The following is a 20,202-nucleotide window of genomic DNA, read 5'->3' as shown; positions in this document are numbered from 1 at the left end:
TTCTCTGTCCCCACTGATATATTTGATAATTGTCCAGAACCAGAGACGGCGTTAGCCAGGGGGTGAGGGGGAGTAAAAAAGAGCCCAGGGAGGGGGCTGGGTGGCAGGGATGAGGAGAGGGAGAGGAACAGACACACACAAAAGAGAGAGAGGAGAGAGGCAGGGGGCGGGGCGGGGCAGGGGTGGGGGCGGGGAGAGAAGCCAGCCAGAGGGGGAAGAGGGGGAGGGAGGCGGGAGATAACTTGAGGGGGCGGGGCCAAGGGGAGAGAGGGCCCCTCCCCCCAGAATACAAAATAAGGGGGACCGGAGTGGGCTGTCCTGGGCTTGGGGGGCAGGGAAGAGACGGGCGATGTGGTGGGGTTGAGGTCAGTAGTAGGTTTCCTTCTCCACCCAACCTGGAGAGACAAAGGAGGAAAGAAACAGACGAGAGGGAGACGGCAGGGAGAGAAGCACAAGCAGAGACAGACAGCGGCACAGAAAGAAACCAAAAGGGGCAGAGACACAGGGAAAGACACAGAAAGGAGGAGGCCCAGAGAGCCAGGAAGAGAGAAGAGTTGCAAAGAGGGTGGAGAGACGATGCAGGAGGGAGGGCGTTGGGGGGAAACAGAGAGTGAGGTTAGTATCAGTCACACAGTGCTCTCTCGCCTCCCCTTCCAGCTGCCCCGTCCCGTCCCCCCAGCCTCCCCCCTGTACCCAGTTAGCCCCTCACCCCCGGGGTTCCTGCGCAGGATGAGTTTGCGGATTTCATCATAGACGAAGATGAGAAAACTGTAGGGGAAGGCACAGAACCACCAGCTGGGCCTGCGGAGACGGAAGAGCAGGAGGGCGTCAGTGTGGGGCGGAGACCGGGGCGGGGGGCGGGGGGGGGGAACACACAGAGGCAGGGTCCCAGAGGACAGGCGGGGCCGCACTGCGAGGATGCTCCCCTGGTCCTTCGTGCCCAAGGTGAGGGGTGCCCGGGTCACGGCTGTGCGCTGGGGTCTGCACAGCGCCCCCCCGCCCCCCCCCGTGAGGGCGTCCCATGGGGAAGACTCCCGGGAGGATCCTGGAGCAGGTGGTACATGGCAAGGGAGGGGGCACTCACTTGAGAGGGTACATGCGAAGGGCCACGTCCATGCCGGGGCAGTAGGACAGGAAGGCAGCCAGGGCTGTCTCCTCAAACAACCCGAAGATCAGGATCTTGTTCCTGGAGGCACAGGCAGGGCTGGACCCAGAGAACTCGAGCAGGCACCCCCATCCCACCGAGACAGAGGCTCTGCCAAGGGCAGACGCACAGAGACAGACACGGAGACACACAGAGATGGAGACCGAAAGAGGGAGAGAAGCACAGATGGGTCCAGGGAGATGGTGACACTGAAGTATAAAGACAGAGACAGTGACACACAGGCAGGGGTATGAAAAGATACAGCAGGGAATTCCCTGGCGGTCCAGTGGTTAGGACTCTGCGCTTCCACTGCAGGGTTCCATCTCTGGTGGGGGAACTAAGATCCCACATGCCATGCGGCCAAAAAAAAAGATAAAGCAGATCTGGAGAGGGACCAGGGACACCCCAGCATTGTGCACACACACACATAGAGAGAGAGAGAGACAGAGAATCCAAGATAGATGTGACCACTGGAGAGAAAATCAACTCAGAGGCAAAACTGAAACAGACAGACAGACAGACAGACAGACATGGGGTGGGACAGAGAGCAGGCCCGGCGCCCGCGGCCCTCACTTCATGCCCTGCTGGAAGACGGAGTTCCTCCTGGTCTTGCAGATGATCAGGTCAGCCCACTGCACGACCACTATGCTCACGAAGAAGGCCGTGTGGCACGTGAACTCCACCACTTTCCTCTGCTCGTAGGTCTGCAAGGGCGATGTTGCGTGTGCCGGTCGGCGGTCAGTGTGGCCGCAGCCCCAGGCCCCACCCCAGGCCCACGTGCTCCTTGTCTGCGCCCTTGCGTGGGGCCCCAGGGCAAAGCGGGGACTCTGTCCAGATGGGATCCCCTAAGGGGCGTGTCTTCCCTCTGTAGCTCAGAGCCCCGCGGGAAGAGTCAGAAAATGTACAAGGAATGAGAGAGGGTAATGGTGACCTCGGTTGTGGACCAGAGATCCTGGGGGCCTCCTGAGGGCACGCCAGCTGGGCTTTGAAGGCACAGACAGAGATGGGGAAGAGGGCAGCAAAGGCGTCTCGCCTGGTGGGGCAGAGAGCATGGCCGGTGGCCAGGACCGTGATGGGCTGGGGCAAGAGCGCCAGGAGGCCCCTTGTGTCCGGCGAGGATCTTGATGCCGCCCCTGGGGCAGAGGGACCATCACAGGAAGCTGCCCCTGCATGGTTGGGACGGCTCGCCCCAGCCCAGGATGCTGCGGGCAGGGAACCCGCCTGGGAGGTCCCAGGCCATGCTGTGGGACCCAGCGCTACGCACCCACTGCTGCCCGTAACTGTCCTCCAGGTCGTTGACGGTGCGGTCATCCCAGTTCAGCCGGATGCCCACCAGGTTGCCAGGCAAGAAGCCATTTTCTGCCAGGATCACAAAGTAGGAGAAGAAGCCACCAAGAGCCTGGATCATTCCTGGGGGAGGAGAGAAGGGAGATGAGGAGAGGCTCAGGTGGGGCAGGCAGCCAGCCCAGGGCACCTCTGAGGCCCCTTGAGACCCACACCGCGAGGATGGTGAGCTACCCGGTCCTCTTGCCTGACATCATCCGGGGCTGAGCTCCCAGAGGGCCATCTGAGGGTGCCCCCTGGTGGTGAGCCCCTGAGATTGGCCCTCTGGAGCAGGAACCTTGGAGACGGGGCTCTCCTGAGGGGAGAACCTGGAGGCTCCCTCCCACCTGAGCCAGGCCACCTGGATGTCAGGAAACCCCTGAGGACCCCCTAGGCAGGAATGACCTCCCTAGGCCTCTGACCACCGCCACCAAGCCTCTGCTTCCTGGGACACTCCCAGCTACAGGGCGCTCAGCACCTGTAAGACTGCACACCTCACCTCCAGTAAAGATGGAGGAGAAGGCAGGGGGGCGTGGGGCTCACTCCTGCCCTCAGAGAGCTCACAGGCTGACTGGTCCTTCCCATCACGGTGGCGGGTGGAGCAGTGGAGTGGCCATCCTGGGGCCAGCCCTGATCTGCCACTCAGTATCCCATGTGCTCCCCGGGTGCAGCCCCGGGCCTTTCCTCCACCTGTGCCAGCCCCACCTTGGTGACCACCACCCATCTGTAAGTCACTCCTTCCAAACCTCCAGCACCAGGTCCTACTTTTCACTGCACTCATTCAGCACAAGGTTTCTGAGCACCCACGGTGGGCCAGGCACTGGGCATTCAGCCATAAGTGAGGCGGGGTCCCCAGGTCCTCACCGATCTGTCCGTAGGCCATGCTGATGAGTCTCTCATTGACCAGCTTGTCAGTGCGTGGGTTTCTGGGCTGTCTCTTCATGATGTCACTCTCGGCAGCCTCGTACGCCAGCGAGATGGCAGGGACCTGGGCAGGAGAGGCCAGTAAGTCGGGGACGGGGGGGAACCTACCCTCCCGGAGCCTGGGGGTGGCCGGGGCCTCACCATGTCAGTGCCCAGGTCAATGCAGAGGATGGTGATGGTGCCCAGAGGCAGTGGGATGTTGGCCATGATGAACAGCAGGAAGGGCGTGATCTCGGGGATGTTGCTGGTCAGGGTGTAGGCGATGGACTTCTTCAGGTTGTCGAAGATCAGGCGGCCTGTTGGCAGGGGCAGGCTCAGACCTCGGCACCCATGCCAGGGCACCCTAGTCCCTCCGCCCCTTCCCTGCCCGGTCCATGCATCCTTTCTAATCCATTCCCCCACCGCCTGCCTTTCCATACAGATGCCCAACCATGTTGCCCCTGTTCAAACATTCTCAAAATACAACCACTTCGGAAGACTGCTTGGTAGTTTCTTTTCTTTTTTTCTTTTTTTGGCCGCACAGTGTGGCTAGCGGGATCTTAGTTCCCCAACCGGGGTACAAACCAGCACCCTTGGCAGCGAAAGCATGGAGTCCTAACCACTGGACCACCAGGGAATTCCCAGCAGTTTCTGTTAAAAGTTAAACATCCCTGCCTTATTGACCCAGCAATCCTCACCTTAGGTTTATACGCAAGAGAAATGAGTGTTTATGTCCACCAAAAAGCAAGTACAAGAATGTTCACCATGGCATTAGTTATAATAGCCCAAAACCAGAACTGACCCGCTGGCCATCAGCAGGTGAGTGGATAAGTAAACCGTGGTCCGTCCATACAAAGGAATACCACCCGGCGAGAAAAAGGAACGAGCTACTGACACCCCCAACTCCATGGATGAATCTCACTGAGGTTATGATGAGTGAAAAAAAGCCAGACACAGAAGCATTCGTATCACATGATTCCATTTGGAAGAGGTTGGAAACGAACGCATGTTGCTGAAGGTCAGGATAGTGGTTACTTCTGGGAGGGGGGATATAGACTGGAGGAGACCTGATAGAACCCTAACGGGAGGCTGGAAATGTTCTCTATCTTGATGGGGGTCCGGTGGGTGTGGGTGTGTGCGTGCATAAAAAGTCACGGAGCTGCCTGACTTTGTGTGAATGCCATATCCCAATAAAGATTCCATCAGTACAGTGTGTATAAAGTAAAAAGAAACTAAAGATGAACCCAGCCAGCCCCTCCCTCCACCTTCCACCGTGTGCTGAGATGAGCAACAAGGTGTGTCATTAAGAAGGCACAGAGGACTTCCCTGGCGGTCCAGTGGTTAAGACTCCACACTTCCACTGCAGGGGACGCGGGTTCGATCCCTGATCAGGGAACTCAGATCCCGCAAACTGCGCGGCGTGGCCAAAAAACAAATAAATAAATAGGTAGGACCTCATCTATCATAGCACCCTGCTGGTTTTCTTCTTAGCACTTGCCACAATATGTAATTATGTTTGCTATGCTACAATTTGTTTGTTAACTTGCAGAAGGCTGTCTCTCCCAGCTCCTTGAGGGCAAGGACCCATGTCTGCTCTGCTCACAGCTGTATCTCCAGCCCCCGGCACCATATACAAGGTAAGGGGCCCAATAAATGTCTGGGCGGCGTGAACGCCTCTGTGAGTGTGTGCTCTGCAGGTGCACGGAGGATGTCTTGGGGATGAGAAAGGGTTAATCATGTGTCCTCTGGGCCACAGGAGACAAGGGATAAGGGCATTGAACCTGACACTGTAGGCTCAGCTTTTACCATTTGAATTCTCTCTTATCATGAGTTATATTTTACACTGGGGACATTTCAAATAGGAGAGAGAGACAGGAAGAAAATGCAGCACAGCATGAACAGTGATTATTTCTGGATGGTAAGATTACGGGTGATTCCAATTTGCTTCTTAATGCTTTTCTACATTTTCTATAATTATCATGAATTACTTTGATAATCAGAATAAAACTGAATGTGAACAAGCCCCATCTGTGGCCGCATCCAGGCCCGTCGGGAGGTGATGCCCGGCGGCCCCGCCTGAGACCTTGAGGCCTTGCCTCTGTCTGCAACTCCCTTCGCTGGCACTTCTCTACGTGAAAATTCCCACATGGCCCTAGGGACTTGGCACAGGCCATCCCTGTCCGCTTGGGGAGGCTTCCTTAGCCCCTGACTCCAGGCTGGGTGAGGGGCCTCTTCAGGGCTCCCTCAGGACCCTCTGCTTCCCTGAGGTTGTACTTATGAGTATTTTTTTTAAAGACTTTTTTGATGTGGACCATTTTTAAAGTCTTTATTGAATTTATTACAGTATTGCTTCTGTTTTCTGTTTTGGTGTTTTGGCCCTGAGGCATGTGGGATCCCAGCCCCCCAACCAGGGATCGAACCCGCACCTCCTGCATTGGAAGGCGAAGTCTTAACCACTGGACTGCCAGGGAAATCCCCATGAGTATTGTTTTTTAATGCTTCCGAATGTGCCTTGCCCACCAGACTGGGCCTGTGCTGGGCAACACTGGGACCCAGAAATGCGTTGGCTGAGTCCTGCCCCCAGGGAGCCCCCAACTCCGCAGGGGAAGAAAACTGAAAAGGACAAGCTCAGGCTCTGCCAGGGGCCTGGTGGGATTCTGTGGTCTCCCGCCGTGCATCTGCTGCAGCCCTGGCCTGTCCCCTCCCCCTTCTCGGGCTTCATGCAGGGACCCCAGTCTCCAGGACCACCTGGGCCAACTCACTCACCCTCCTCCACACCCGTGACAATGGAGGCAAAGTTGTCATCCAGCAGAATCATGTCTGCTGCCTGTTTGGAGACGTCAGAGCCGGCAATGCCCATGGCCACCCCGATGTCAGCCTTCTTCAGGGCGGGGGAGTCGTTCACGCCATCCCCAGTCACAGCCACGATGGCTCCCTGGAGAGAGAGGGGGTGAGGACGACGCCCAGAGGCCTGGCCCCAAACCCTCTTCTCATCAAGGACCCCGGAGTCCAGACCCCCGGCCCCCTCCTCCGAGGGACCCCAGCCTGAGCCCACCTGTCTCTGACAGCCCTCCACAATGATGAGCTTCTGCTGGGGGGAAGTGCGGGCGAAGACGATCTCAGTGTGGTTCTGCAGGATCTCGTCGATTTGCTCAGAGGTGAAGTCCTTGAGGTCGGTGCCATGGATCACACAGGCCTTGGCATCCCTGGGAAGAGCAGAGGGTGTTCAGGACATGTGGGGCAGTGACACCTGTTGGACAGACTCACAGACAGGAGAGACAGAGGACCAGCCTCTGAGAGAGGGACAAGGGCTCTGGGGGTCAGAGATGAAAGGGAAACAGGGGAGGAGGGGGCTGCAGTAGGAGGGATGGAGGGCAGACCTCAGGAAGAACCTTGGGACACTGGACTTAGAGGAACAGAGATATGCAGGCAGCTAGGAAATAGAGACAGACACAGAGAGACATGAGGGTGGGAAAGCTAAGGAAGTCAGAACAGAGATGAGAGACAGAGAGAGACAGAGACAAAGACATAAAAGAGAGATGGGAAGAGAGAATGACGGACGCAGAAATAAGGGGTCTCATAGAATCCTCTCGGATGTGAATTACTAGCAGCCCATTTTAGAGAGGAGGAAACTGAGGCGCAGAGAGGCTACGTGACTTGCCCAAGGTCACACAGCTCATGTGTGGCAAAGCTGGGATGTGACCCTACCCCTTGCTAACCCCACGCAACTGCAACACCAGGCTGCCCATCCTCACGATGGAAGAGGAACAGGACCCAGATGCTGAGTCAATGGAGGAGGCCCAGGAGGAGGGGGACCCACAGTCCCAGAGGGACCTGAGCTGGGCAGGGCGGGGCTCACCGGGGGTTGACCTGGCTGACGGGAATGTTGAGCCGGGCGGCGATGTCCTCCACGGTCTCGTTGCCCTCGGAGATGATGCCCACGCCCTTGGCAATGGCCTTTGCCGTGATGGGGTGATCGCCCGTGACCATGATGACCTGCGGGCATCATGTGCAAACGGTCCAGCCTCACCGCTGGCCGCTGGGGCCCTGGCCCTGCCTCCCCTGCTGCCCCGGGCCACACCTTGATGCCCGCGCTGCGGCACTTGCCCACCGCATCAGGGACGGCTGCCCGGGGAGGGTCGATCATGGACATGAGGCCCACGAAGCAGAGGTTGTCGGTGGTGAAGTTCACATCGTCACAGTCGAAGGCAAAGCCCTTAGGGAACTGCTCCTCGGGCAGGTAGTAATGGCAGAAACCTGGTGCAGGGAGAGGGGCACAGGGGCTCCAGCCTCGGTCCTCCCTGCCTCCTGCCCACAGCTCCCGGTCCCGGCAGTCAGGCTCCCTAGTTGGCCAGACAGTCAGTCAACACACATGTCTGAAAGACGCCTTCCGGTCTCATTCATTCATTCATTCATTCATTCATGGTGCATTCTGGGAGGCCCTATTCTAAGCCAGGCTCTGGGCAGCCTCACATCCCTCCTTACCCTCAAGGGGCCCCCAGAGCTGGCCCAGCCCCTGCCCCAACTTGGCCCCACCCTTGGTGCGCACCAAGCACGCGCTCGCCCAGGCCCCCGAGCTCGAGGTAGGCGTTCTGGAAAGCCTCCTTCATCTCCTCGTCCAGCGGCTGCTCCTTGCCCTGCAGCAGGATGGTGGAGCAGCGGTCCAGGATGCGCTCGGGGGCGCCCTTCATCACCAGCAGGTACCGGTTGTCGTTGGGGTCCTCGGTCTCGTGGATGGAGAGCTGTGGACAGGGCAGAGGGCGGCCGCGCCTGAGCCTCACAGGGAGGGACCCGGAGGCTGCCCTGCACCCAGCTGGGGAAGAGGACCCCCCCCGCTGCCGCCCCGTCCAGAGCCGCGGGTGCCAGGACAGACCACCGCCAGGCTCCCCCAGAGGGCACTGTCCAAATCTGTCTACCCGAGAGATCTTCATCTGTTTCTCAGGCTCTCTCACAGAGACCTCTGCTCATCCCTGCCCGTTTCTGTCTCTCCGTCTCGCAGATATTTCTTCCCCTCTGTGTCTCTCTCACAGAAATCTCAGGGGTCCTTAGGATACGTGCTTCTCTCTCTGCCTTGCCCGACAACCTCTCATCCCGCACCTGACCCATCACCGAATCTGGTCAGCTCACCTCTGAAGTACCCGGATTCTGACCTCTTCTCACCTCCCCTGCCCTCCCATCCGGCCACCACCGTCTCTCATGAAATATCGTAGCAGCCTCCACACTGAGTCCCTGTTTCTGCCCTCCCCTCCCCATAGTATTTCCTCCCCATGGCAGCCAGAAGGAGCCTTTAAAATATGAGAGTCACGGGACTTCACTGGTGGCCCGGCGGCTAAGACTCCGCGCTCCCAATGCAGGGGGCCTGGGTTTGATCCCTGATCAGGGAACTAGATCCCACATGCTGCAACTAAGAGTTCGCATGCCGCAACTAAAGATCCCTCACGAGGCAACGAAGATCCTGGGTGCCGCAGCTAAGACTCGGCACAGCCAAATAAATAAATATTTTAAAAACAATATTAGAGTCAGTGAAAAATGGTGCAGCCACTTTGGAAAACAGTCTCTGGCAGTCCCCCAAAAGGTTAAACAGAGTTACCACACAAGCCAGCAATTCCCAGATATATACCCAAGAGACATGCAAATGATGTGCACACAAAAACTTGGAGGCGAACGTTCATAGCAGCATTATTCATAGTAGCCAAAGGGTGCAAATAACCCAAATGTCCATTGGCAGATGAATGGATAGACAAAATGTGGTCTATCCATACAATGCAAAATTATTCAGCCATAAAAAGGAATGAAGCACTGATATATGCTACAACATGGAGGAACCTTGAAAACATCATGCTAAGTGAAAGAAGCCAGACATCAAAAAACACATATCGTATGATTCTGTTTATATGAAGTGTCCAGAATAGGCAAGTGCATAGAGACAGAACGTAGATTAGTGGTTGCTTAGGGCTCGGGGAGACGGGGGGAGGTAGGGGGATAAAGCCGAGGAGTATGAGGTTGCTTTTTGAGGTGACGGAAATGCTCTAAAACTGACTGGGTAGGGACTTCCCTGGTGGTCCAGTGGGTAAGACTCTGAGCTCCCAATGCAGGGGGCCCAGGTTCGATCCCTGGTTAGGGAACTAGATCCCACGTGCATGCAGCAACTAAAGATCCCGCATGCCGCAACTAAGACCCGGAGCAGCCAAAATAAATGAATAAATAAATAAATATTTTTTTAAAACCTGACTGGGCAGATGATAGCACGTATCAGTGAATATACTAAAACTATTGAATTATGCACATTAAGTGGGTGAGCTATGGTGTGTGAACTGTATCTCTCAATAAAGCAGTTTTTATAAATGTGAGTCAGGTCCCATCTTGCCTCTGCTCGGTGGCTCATGTCCCCCTGAGGGTCACACCCGAGTCGTGTCCACAAGGCCCTACGGGACCTGACCCAGCACGCACTGCCCTCCCCTCCCACCACGTTTCCTGGCTCGACATTCCCTGGCTATTCAGTACATCAACACACTCCTTCGCCAAGACCTTTGCACACGCTGTGCCCGCTGCCCCCAGACGCCTGCAGGGCTCCCTCCCTCAGCATGGTGACTGGCTGACATATTCCAAATTTCCTAGTGTTCTCATCCTTTGTCATTGTCTGTCTCCTGGCACTAGAGCATAAGTTCCGTGAGAGGAGGGACTTCCCTGCCATCTGTATCCCCAGCACCTAACACAAGTGCCTCTGACACGTAGTTGCTGCTCAAAAAAATATTTCTTGAATGGATGAATGAGATCTCCGGCTGGTTCCCACTCTGCTGCAGGAAGACATTTACTCCCCTGCCGCTCACTCCAACAGAGATATTGCTCTCACTCCCGGGTCCGTGTTCGTCTCCCCACTGGGTGGATACTCTTGGGCTTATTTTACAGACGGGGAAACCAAGGCTCTGGGAAAGGTAATAACTTGCCCAAAGCAGGAGGGCAGCGGGGCAGAGCTGACTGCTTTTCGGGCGTCGTAGAGAAAGTGAGATCCATGGGGCTTCCCTGGTGGTGCAGTCGTTGCGAGTCTGCCTGCCAACGCAGGGGACACGGGTTCGAGCCCTGGTCTGGGAAGATCCCACATGCCGCGGAGCGACTAGGCCGGTGAGCCACAACTACTGAGCCTGCGCGTCTGGAGCCTGTGCTCCGCAACAAGAGAGGCCGCGACAGTGAGAGGCCCGCGCAGCGCGATGAAGAGTGGCCCCCGCTCGCCGCAACTGGAGAAAGCCCTCGCACAGAAACGGAGACCCAACACAGCCAAAAATAAAAAATTAATTAATTAATTAATTAAATTAAAAAAAAAAAAAAGAAAGTGAGATCCAGGCCGACTCTCCCGGAGAGCCCAGGGTACCTGGTATTTGTTGGTGGAGTTGAAGGGGATCTCGGCCACTTTCTTATTGCGTTCGCGCATCAGCTTCACGGAGCCGGAGGACAACTCGATGCACTTGAGCAGGGCAGACTCGGAGGCATCGCCGGCCACATCCCTCTGTGGGGAGAGGGGGCTGTCAGAGCAGAGCAGCGCGGGGTGGGCAAGGGCCAAGCTGAGGCGAGCGGGAGGCCAGACCCACCTTGAGCACAGGGATGTTGTCCTGACCTCCCTTGAAGACGGCACGGTTGCAGAGTCCAGCAATGTGAGACAGGGCCACCCAGGTGTGCGAGCTCTTGTCAAATGAAGTCCCTGAGAAAGGTACGAGTGAGGGCTGGGGGGTGTCCGGGAGCCAGGCCCCCTCGGTCCTGCCTGGGCCCCACCCTCACCTGACTGGTCCTCAGTGGTGTCGGCCTCGTGGATCTGGTTGTCGAACCACATGTGGGCGACCGTCATGCGGTTCTGGGTGAGGGTCCCTGTCTTGTCCGAGCAGATGGTGGATGTGGAGCCCAGGGTCTCTACAGCCTCTAGGTTTTTCACAAGGCAGTTCTTCCGAGCCATGCGCTTGGCGGTCAGGGTCAGACACACCTGGGGTGTGTGCAAGGGCAGGGGAGTTACAGGTAGAGTCAGGCGGTGGAGTTGGGCCAGCAACACAACTGCCAACAACCCAACTGCCCAGCCCAGAGAGAATCCTGGGCAAAGAATGGGGTGTCGCCCAGCCACTCCACCCAAGGTATAGACCCACAAAAATGGGCTCAGATGCACCCCAAAGAAATATACTAGAATGTTCATATCAGCAACATAATAGTCCCGAACTGCAAACAACCCAAATGTCCACTAACAGCAGTAGGGACAAATAAATTGGGGAATAAAAGATGGAAATACTATACAGCGGTGAAAAAGAACAAGCAACCGCTGCCTACAACTGCATGCGTGAAATTCAAAAACATAGTGTTCAGCGAAAAATGAGCCAGAAACAAGAGCTCCTGCTGAATGATTCCACTGATGTGAAGTACAAAAGCTACACTGTTTGAAGCCAGTCTATCCTAGGGGTAACCCTGGGGTTGGAGGGGAGGGGCTGAACAGGTCTTGAGGGGGCTTCTGGGGAACTAGATCTGGGTGCAGCTGACCTGGGGTGTGTTCAGTTGCCTCCAGCTCATCAGGCAGTACCTTCATATGTGCAACTCTTGTTTGTATAGTGTAGGTCAATAAAAGGCCTTTGACTTAGAGTAGCTTTGAATATGCTAATATGGAAAACTTTGCAGGATCTATTAAGTAAAAGCATCAAGGAGAAGAATAGTATTCCTAGGATGGTCCCTTCTGTGTACCCTGCAAACAATTACTACACACGTGGCAATATGCCCACCGTTGCCGGGAACAGCGCAGAGAGCCTGCTTCTGGAGGGGGGTTGACGGCTGGGCAGTGGGTCGGGACTGTTATTTTAATTTTTAACTATTTTAATGTATTCTTTAGACTTTTTACCATGAGGTTGTGCTTCTTAATTTTGTAAGTTAACTTCAAAAATGATAGGGTTGTTAGCCCTTTCTGACTGGCAGTGTTTCTCAAGATTCTTTGTCGAATTTTTTTTTTTTTTTTTTTTTGGGGGTCATGCCTCTCAGCCTGTGGGATATTAGTTCTCCACCAGGTATTGAACCCCGGGGGCCCTCAGCAGTGAAAGCGCGGAGTCCTAACCACTGGACCGCCAGGGGATTCCCTGTTGGTTGGTTTTGTCAGTGAGGCCCTCTGAGCCCCAGGACCCTCCTCATTCAACATCTGGCAGGCTTGGCCCTTGATGTCCAAGTTGCAATCAAGACTGTTGCCATCGGGCCCCAGCCCCCTCCTCCCTCAGACCCGAGGGTCCGGGCCTTACAGTGACAGTGGCCAGCAGGCCCTCTGGGACGTTGGCCACGATGATGCCGATGAGGAAGATGACAGCCTCGAGCCAGGTGTATCCGAGAATGAGGGAGAGGATGAAGAAGGAGACGCCCAGGAAGACAGCCACGCCAGTGATGAGTTGGATAAAGTGCTCAATCTCAATGGCGATGGGCGTCTTGCCCACCTCCAGCCCGGAAGCCAGAGTGGCGATGCGGCCCATGACGGTGCGGTCACCCGTGGCCACCACCACGCCCCGAGCTGTGCCTGTGGGGTCAGAGGGGACTGGGCTGAGACTTGGCGAGCTTCAGAGGGACCCCGAGCCCCTGAGGCACGACAATCTATCTGGACGAGCCCGGCCCCACCTGGGTGCCCGAACCACCCCTCCCCCCTGCCTCACCTTCCACGCAGTTGGTGGAAAAGAAGGTGATGTTCCGAGTCTCCAAGGGGTTGTCGTGAGTGCAGTCGGGGGAGCGGGTCTGGGGCTCTGATTCGCCGGTCAGGGAAGAGTTGTCCACCTGGGGACACAGGAGACAGGTGTCAGCCCCGGGCCTGGGGTCAAGGGGCATTTGTCCAGAGGAGAGGTCAAGATTTTTGTTTGTTCGTTTGTTTTGTTAATGAGGCTGAAGGCTGTGTCCCTGGAAGTCACAGCTAGAAGTCTGGGTGCCTGTGTCTGGGAGGACAGAGGTTGGGCTCTTGAAGCTGGGGACGGTACACGGCTTCTTGCCAGGGCCTAAGGTACCTGTAGGTCTGAGGGAGGAGGGGGGCCTGGACTGCAGGGTCCTGGGGGAGGAGGGGGCCGGGGGCCTGGACTCCTGGGTCCTGGGGGAGGAAGGGATGGGGGCCTGGACTCCTGGGCCACTCCAGGAAGGGCAGAGCTGGGCCCCAGCCCACCTTGCAGCCGTGGGCTGAGATGATGCGCAGGTCGGCTGGGACTCGGTCTCCGCCCTTGATCTCCACCAGGTCCCCGACCACCACCTCCTCAGCATTTACCTGCATCTTCTCACCTTCCCGGATCACCAGGGCTTGCTGGGGGTGGAATGGAGAAGAGTCACCTTCCTGACTCCCTCTACCTGGGGTCACTCGGCAGAGCCTTGCCCCCTCCCCCGTTCACCCCCGTCTGGCCCCTGCCTGGGTACCCCTCACCTGGGGAACCATGTTCTTGAAGGATTCCATGATCTTGGAGCTCTTGGCTTCTTGGTAGTAGGAGAAGCAGCCGGTGATGATGACCACGGCTGCCAGCACGATGCCCAGGTACAGCTGTGGGGAGATGCAGGGTCACAGCCCGCCCTGGAGCAACTCCCCACCACCCCCATCCCGAGGTTTGTGGAACCTGGGAAGAGAGCTTTGAGTCACTGGGGGTCTGTATTCGTATGTCTGACCTCACATTGTATCCATTTGAGGGTCTGTGTCTCTGTCTGCCTGTCCATGTTTGAGTCCCTCTTTCTTGCTTTTTTTTAAATGTTTGTTGTTTATGTATTTATTTACTTATCTCTCTATCTATCTATTTGTTTATTTATTGGCCGTTCCCTGACCAGGGATCGAACCCGGGCCCTCGGCAGTGAAAGCACGGAGTCCTAACCACTGGACCGCCAGGGAATTCCCCTGAGTCCCTCTTTCTGAACATAGGTGTGTTTGAGCCTCTGAGTCTGTCCATCTCTCTATTTTGTGGGTTTGTCTGTCTTCCTGCCTGTGTCAGAGAATCTGAGTGTACACTATTCTCTGTCCATGTGTCTGTCTGTGTTAAAGGCAATGTGTCTGTCTGCCTGCATGCCTGGCTTTAAATGTACGGGACTGTTTGTGTTTGAGTCTCTGTATGTGGATCTCTGTCTCTCTCTGTTGGTCTGGGTAGGTCTGAGACTCTGAGTCTGTCTGTTTGCCTGTTTAGGTTTTAATTTCTGAGAATACTGTCTATACTTAATTCTCACATCTCTCTGTCTGTCACCAGGTTATGCCTGAAACTCTGTGTGTGTTTGATTTCCTATGTCTGTCTGTCAGTAAATGTCTATGTCTGTCTGTGCCTATGTGTCTGAACTAGGTGGCCGTGTTTGAATGTGTACAAGTGTGACTGTCTGCACTGACTCTCTGCACTGTTGTATATGTGTGCACGTGTGCACGTGTGTGTGAGGATCTCCATGTAGTCAGAATGTGGGTCTGTGTTTATGGGCATCGTGTCTGTTGAGACTGTGTGGTCCCGTGTGTTGCGAGGATGGGTCCTGACAAATCAGCAGGTGCTTGTGCCTGGGTCTCTATGTGAGCTCTCTCACTGTTTGAGCATCTTTCAGGCCATGACCCCCTGCTGGTGTCTATCCTCAAGGCCGCTGAGGTCACACAGCTTTGGGATGGACCCCCAACTCACACTTCTTACTGTGTGAACTTGGGCAAGTTACTTGGCCTTTTTTTTTTTTTTTTTTGGTCAAGCCATGAAGCTTGTGGAATCTTAGTTCCCTGGCCAGGGATCGAACCCGTGCCCACTGCAGTGGAAGCATGGAGTCCTAACCACTGGACCACCAGGGAAGTCCCATACTTCGCCTTTCTGAGTCCCAGTTTTCCTCATAGCTTCTCTGGTTCTCTCACTGGGTGATTGTGAAAGTTAGATGAGAAAAAGTTGGAGGCTGGGCTTTGAAAAGTCTAAAGGGAGAAGTGGGGTGTGCCTATGTGACCCTACGTGTATGAGCCCTTGGGCACGGCAGGGTGGAGGGCGCTCACGTTGTCGCCAGAAGGATCGTCCTCGGTGCCTGCCTGGATGCCGTAGGCCAGGAAGCAGAGGATGGCCCCGATCCACAGCAGGATTGAGAAGCCCCCAAAGAGCTGGCGGCAGAACTTGACCCACTCTGGGGTGGTGGGCGGCGGCGTGAGCGCGTTAGGCCCATCGCGGGCCAGGATCTCCTGGGCTTTGCTGTGGGTCAGACCCTAGGGGACACAGGACTCACACAGAACCCTCCCGAGCAACCCTGGCACCCCCAACACTTCCCGAGTGCCCCCAGGCACCCAAGGGTCAGGGCTTCCCATCCCCTCCCCCCTCGGACCCTTCTCCCTCCGGCCCGGCCCCACCTGCACACAGTCGGTATTGTATTTCCGGCAGACCTCTTCCACTGACATCTTGTGCTCTGTCTGAGGAACAGGAGTTTGGGGGGATCGGGTGAGCGAGGAGGCCTGGCAGGGGCGGGTGGGGCCTGCCCTGGGTGGGTGCAGAGGGTGGGACTTACCATAGCCACCTCCTTTTTGAGGTCATCCAGGTCCCGGCGGTCTTTGGTGCCCTTGCTCTTCTTGGGCGAGCCCTTGTCATCTTTCTTGTCCTGCGAGGTGGCGACACGATAGCTGTCAGAGCCACCAGACTGCGGGCGAGAAGGGGTTACAAGGGGACACCAGCCCTGCGTCTGTGCAGCTGCGTCTCTGGGCAGGGGCTGGCTCTGGGGGCTCAGTCTGTCTCTGCCCTGCGGCTCTGGGTATCTCTGAGAACCCCTGGGTCTCATCTCTTCCTACTGGCCTCTCTGTCTCTGGCTCCATGTATCTCTGGGTCTCTGTCCCTGAGAGTCTCCATCTGGGTCTGTCTGTGCCTCTCTGTCTCTCTCTGTAGGTCTCTCCCTTTCAGTCTCCATGTGTCTTTTTATCTCTTTGTGTCTTTTTCTCCCTCTCCCTGGGCACTTAGTCTGTCTCTTGCTAGGTCTGTCTCTCGCTACCTCTGTCTCTCTCTCTCGATCTGTCTCTCCAGGTCTCTGTGCCTCTCTGTCTTATTCTGTTTTATCTCTGTCTCCTTGTACCTCTTTATCTCTCCTTCTCTTCATGTGTGTGTATCTCTGTCTCTCTGTGGCTGTTTCTCTGATCTCTCTTTCCCTCATCACTTCATATTGTCCGTCTCTCTCTCTCTCTCTCTCTCTCTCTCTGTCTCTGCGTCTGTGTGTGTCTCTCTTTGATTTTGGTCTCTCTCTGATCTCTGGCTCTTTATGTTTTCCATCTCATACAATATCTGTTTCTATCTCTTGAAGTCTCTCTCCCTGAGTCTGGCTGAGACTGTCTCTCTGGGTTCTCTCTGGGTTCCTATCTCTTTCCAAGTTGGTGTGCGGGGATCTCAGACTGTCTCCGAGTGTCCGTATTTTCTGTCTGTATCTTTCTCCATCCTTATCTCTGCTTCTCTCTGATTTCATCTCTCGAGGTACCTCCTTTTCTGTAATGCTTGGTGTGTCTCTCCCTAACCGTCTCTACTGTTTCAACCATCTTGTTTGTCTAGCTCTCACGATCTCGCTCTGCCATCTTCCTCTCTATCCCTGCATCTCTCGCTCTCCGAGTCCATCTCGGCATCTCTGTCCTTCCAGCTGAAGGTCTCCCCATATATCACTCTCCCTGTCTTTTCTGCCTGGCTCTTTTTCTGGGCCTCTCTCCCCAACCCCATGGATGTCTCTGTCTCTCAAAGGACCCAGCAAATCTTGGGAGACCCCACAGGCCTGGCAGGAAGGGGGAGGAAAGTCACAGCTGGGACCAACGCCTGGGAGGCAGCCTCCTGTGCACGGGGATGGTGGCCTGGCTGGACATGCAGCCAGTCCTGAGGCCCTTGACTGACAAGCTGTGGGCCTAGACACTCTCCTGGGGGCTGGTGGAAGCCATGGATAGGTTTGGACAAGGGGTTGGCATGGTTAGGCCTCTGGAGGACAGACTAGGAGCTGGCTGGGATTTGGGGTGCAGAACAGCAAGAGGCAAAAGCCCCCGGGCTTGGCTTGAACTGGATGTAGCGTGAGGGGGAGTGACTGAGGTTCCAGTTTGGGGACCTGGGCCGGTGGAGAAGGCAGTGTCCTTGGAGGCTGGCAGGAGGGGTGGGGTGAGACCGGGTGCTGGTAGAGGAGTGCTGACAGATCCTACGGGTCCAGGGCCAAGCTGGGATCCCAGGCTCAGTGCAGCTCAGCGCTAATCCCCTCGTGACCTTGTAGAGGGTTGAGCTGCCTGCTGTCTGCCCCCAGACTGGAAGGCTGAGCCTGGGAGGCTACTGCAGCCTGGAGGCCTGGGAGCCTGGGTTTCAGGGGGTGGGAGGGAGGCTTGGCCCTGGGCCAGCCCTGCAGCAGCACTGCGTCTGACATGGAACATGGAGGCTTGGGGGACAGGGAGGACACTCTTCCACCCACAGCTTCAGGAGGGGTCTCAGCCTCCACGGAGGGGCAGACCCAAGGATGGAGAGAGTGGAGATATAAGGTCATGGGCACAAGTTAGAGAAATAAGAGGAAGGCAGGAGAGGAAAGAGATGGAGGCCTGGAAGGCAGGAGAGGAGAAGTTGGGAAGAAAACCAGCTATCCACCCCTGAAACCTCAGGGAAGGCTGGGGAGCTGATGCTTGGGTCCCTATGAGGCCTAGGGGTGGGTTCCTGGACTCCTGGGTCTGAGGGAGGAGGGTCTGGGGGCCCTGGACTCCTGGGTCTGAGGGAGAAGGGGCCGGGGGCCTGGATCCTGGGTCTGAGGGAGGAGGGGCTGGGGGCCCTGGACTCCTGGGTCTGAGGGAGGAGGGTCTGGGGGCCTGGACTCCTGGGTCTGAGGGAGGAGGGGCTGGGATACCCCAGTCCCTGGCAGACAAGCCTTGGCTCCTCCTTGCCCTTGCCATGACCAGACTCCCTTGGGGGCGGGCTTCCATCTGTTCGAGGGGGAGCCGAGGCTTTCCCAGTCAAGGCAGGAGGCCCAGATGGGCGCGCTGCAGGGCGGGAGCACCTCTGAGGGTGGGGGACACGCCTGCCTCGCTGCAGCCTGCCTCTGCGGCTCCTCGCCATTTTCCATGCCGTCCGCCTCCCCTGACACCTGCCCGGCTCACACAGCCTCTGCCCCTCAGCCTGCCTCTCCCTCCCCCTTTCAAGGTGTCTGAGGCCTCATCTCAGCGTCTCTCCCTCAACCTCCCCTTTTGCCCTCTGTCCCCTCCTCCTATCATTCAGGCTGCCTCTGCTTGTCTCTGGATAGGAAATGTCTGTCCTTGGGTCTCCTCATCTCAGCCTCAGTTTCTCTCTTTGTCTCTCCTTGTCTATGTCCCACTCATGTCTCTCTTCATCTTTCCATGTCTCTCTGCCTGTGACTGTCTCTTTGTCTCCGTCTCTTTTTCTCTGTCTCTTTCGGAGCACCTCTCTCAGTCTCTGCCCATTTCTCTCTGCTTTCCATGTCTCTGCCTCCCATGTCGAAAGAGTGTCACTTCTCCTGTTCTCACGTCTTTTCCTAAGACCCTCCCGCTCCTTTCTTCTCTAAGGCACTTAGCCCCAGTCCTCTCCTCCAATCTGCCCTCGGCTTCCCCTCCATTTCTACTTACCTGGAAGCCATCACTGACTCCCACATCCCCCTTCTGTCTCCCAGTCCCCTCCCCACCCAGTTCTTCTCTCCTTCTCCCCTCGCCCACCCCAAGCCACAGATCTGCAGCCCCATTCCCCAGCTCCATCCCTGGGCCCATCAGCCTTCATCCGCCATCTTTCTCCTCATCCTTCATACTCCCTCTCCATTAGCCTCTCCCATCCCGACCCTCTCTCTCTCTTCATCCCATCCACCCCAGCCCACCCGCCTCCCAACCCCCCACGGCCCCGCCCGACACGCAGGGAGGAATCCAGGGCTGCAGCAGGGGTCAGGTGGTCAGCCAGGGGAGGAGGCAGCATCTGCTGGAGAGACTCACAGACAGACAAGGACACACGGACACGGAGGAAAGGGCATAGCCAGGCATGAACAACCTCTCCCCCCATACACACACGTACTCATTTGCATACATACGCCCTCAGCCAGGCTCTCAGCCTCCCCGCCATGGCTCTCCTGCTCCCCCCAGCCCCTGTGTCTGCTCCCCCAGATTAGGAGCTAGACACACACTGCAGCCCCAGGCCACTCCGCATTGCGGAGCACCCCCATCCAGGCCTGGAAGGAGAAAGAGAGGTCATCTGGTGTTCATCCCATAGTCTGGACCTGTCCCCGCCTGGCCAGGGAAGCAGACGGGCTTCAACACCCCCAGACACAAACACCAGTTTTCAGACACAGCCAGACACGGTTGCAGACATTCAGACACAAACCCGGGCCACACAATCGCAGGCGGACGGTGCTGCAGGGCCTGACAGAGCCAGGAGCACACACACGCACACATGCACACGCACACATACGGCTGAGCAGGCAACCGCACCAGGTCAGGCAGAGATGCTGAGGGCGGGTCCGTGCCCCGCGGGCCCCGCACACAAAGGACACACCAACATGCGCCACAGACCCCCGCCAAGCCAGGTGGCCCCACGCACACACTCAACCAGAGACAGAACCACACGGACGGGCTGGGTCCGCCGGCTCACAGGTTCCTGAACCCGGGTCCCGGAGAGCAGGGGTCCCAGAGTCCCCGGCCCCCGCAGACACCCAGTCTCACAGGACCCACAATGTCACACACACACACACACACACACACACACACACACACAGGCATCGCCCGGCCGGCCCGAGCACCTACCCCCATCTTGGCGGCTCCGGGGGACAGGGGCAGGCGGGCGGGGCAGGGGCCGGGGCAGCGGCCTCAGGGTGGGCTCAGGCGCGGGCTCGCGCTGGGGGCCTCTGCAGCGCCCGCGCCTCGGTCCGCGCGTCCGTTCGGCGGTCAG

At 56.9% G+C, this 20,202-nt stretch overlaps 1 protein-coding gene across 2 annotated transcripts; it reads right to left on the bottom strand.

Annotated features, from left to right (window-relative positions):
- Positions 1-20,202, bottom strand: ATP1A3 (ATPase Na+/K+ transporting subunit alpha 3). 2 transcript variants are annotated; one of them, XM_007168044.3, is made up of 23 exons: positions 20,058-20,202; positions 15,836-15,964; positions 15,681-15,740; positions 15,336-15,539; positions 13,773-13,886; positions 13,521-13,655; positions 13,027-13,144; positions 12,625-12,893; positions 11,144-11,342; positions 10,957-11,066; positions 10,740-10,874; positions 7,920-8,112; positions 7,452-7,627; positions 7,230-7,366; positions 6,426-6,576; positions 6,137-6,305; positions 3,533-3,687; positions 3,332-3,455; positions 2,409-2,554; positions 1,718-1,848; positions 1,085-1,186; positions 710-801; positions 1-395 (listed from the first exon to the last, which is right to left on the bottom strand). In XM_007168044.3, the coding sequence occupies exons 1-23, from the start codon at positions 20,061-20,063 to the stop codon at positions 367-369; spliced, it is 3,084 nt and encodes a 1,027-aa protein (XP_007168106.2). In that variant the 5' UTR covers positions 20,064-20,202; the 3' UTR covers positions 1-366. The 2 variants fall into 2 exon arrangements, with proteins under 2 accessions (XP_007168106.2, XP_028018860.1); XM_028163059.2 differs by having other exon boundaries at positions 15,836-15,925.

This window comes from Balaenoptera acutorostrata, chromosome 19, assembly GCF_949987535.1.
Source record: "Balaenoptera acutorostrata chromosome 19, mBalAcu1.1, whole genome shotgun sequence".
Classification (NCBI taxonomy): Eukaryota; Metazoa; Chordata; class Mammalia; order Artiodactyla; family Balaenopteridae; genus Balaenoptera; species Balaenoptera acutorostrata.
This window is presented reverse-complemented; position numbering and strand designations above follow the sequence as displayed.

Excerpts from the sequence above, each read along its gene's own strand:
- ATP1A3 (XM_007168044.3), bottom strand. Across the intron at positions 13,145-13,520 it reads TCTCAGCCCACGGCTGCAAG|GTGGACAACTCTTCCCTGAC; the intron begins GTGGGCTGGGGC and ends CTGTGTCCCCAG. Across the intron at positions 802-1,084 it reads CTTCGCATGTACCCTCTCAA|GCCCAGCTGGTGGTTCTGTG; the intron begins GTGAGTGCCCCC and ends CCGTCTCCGCAG.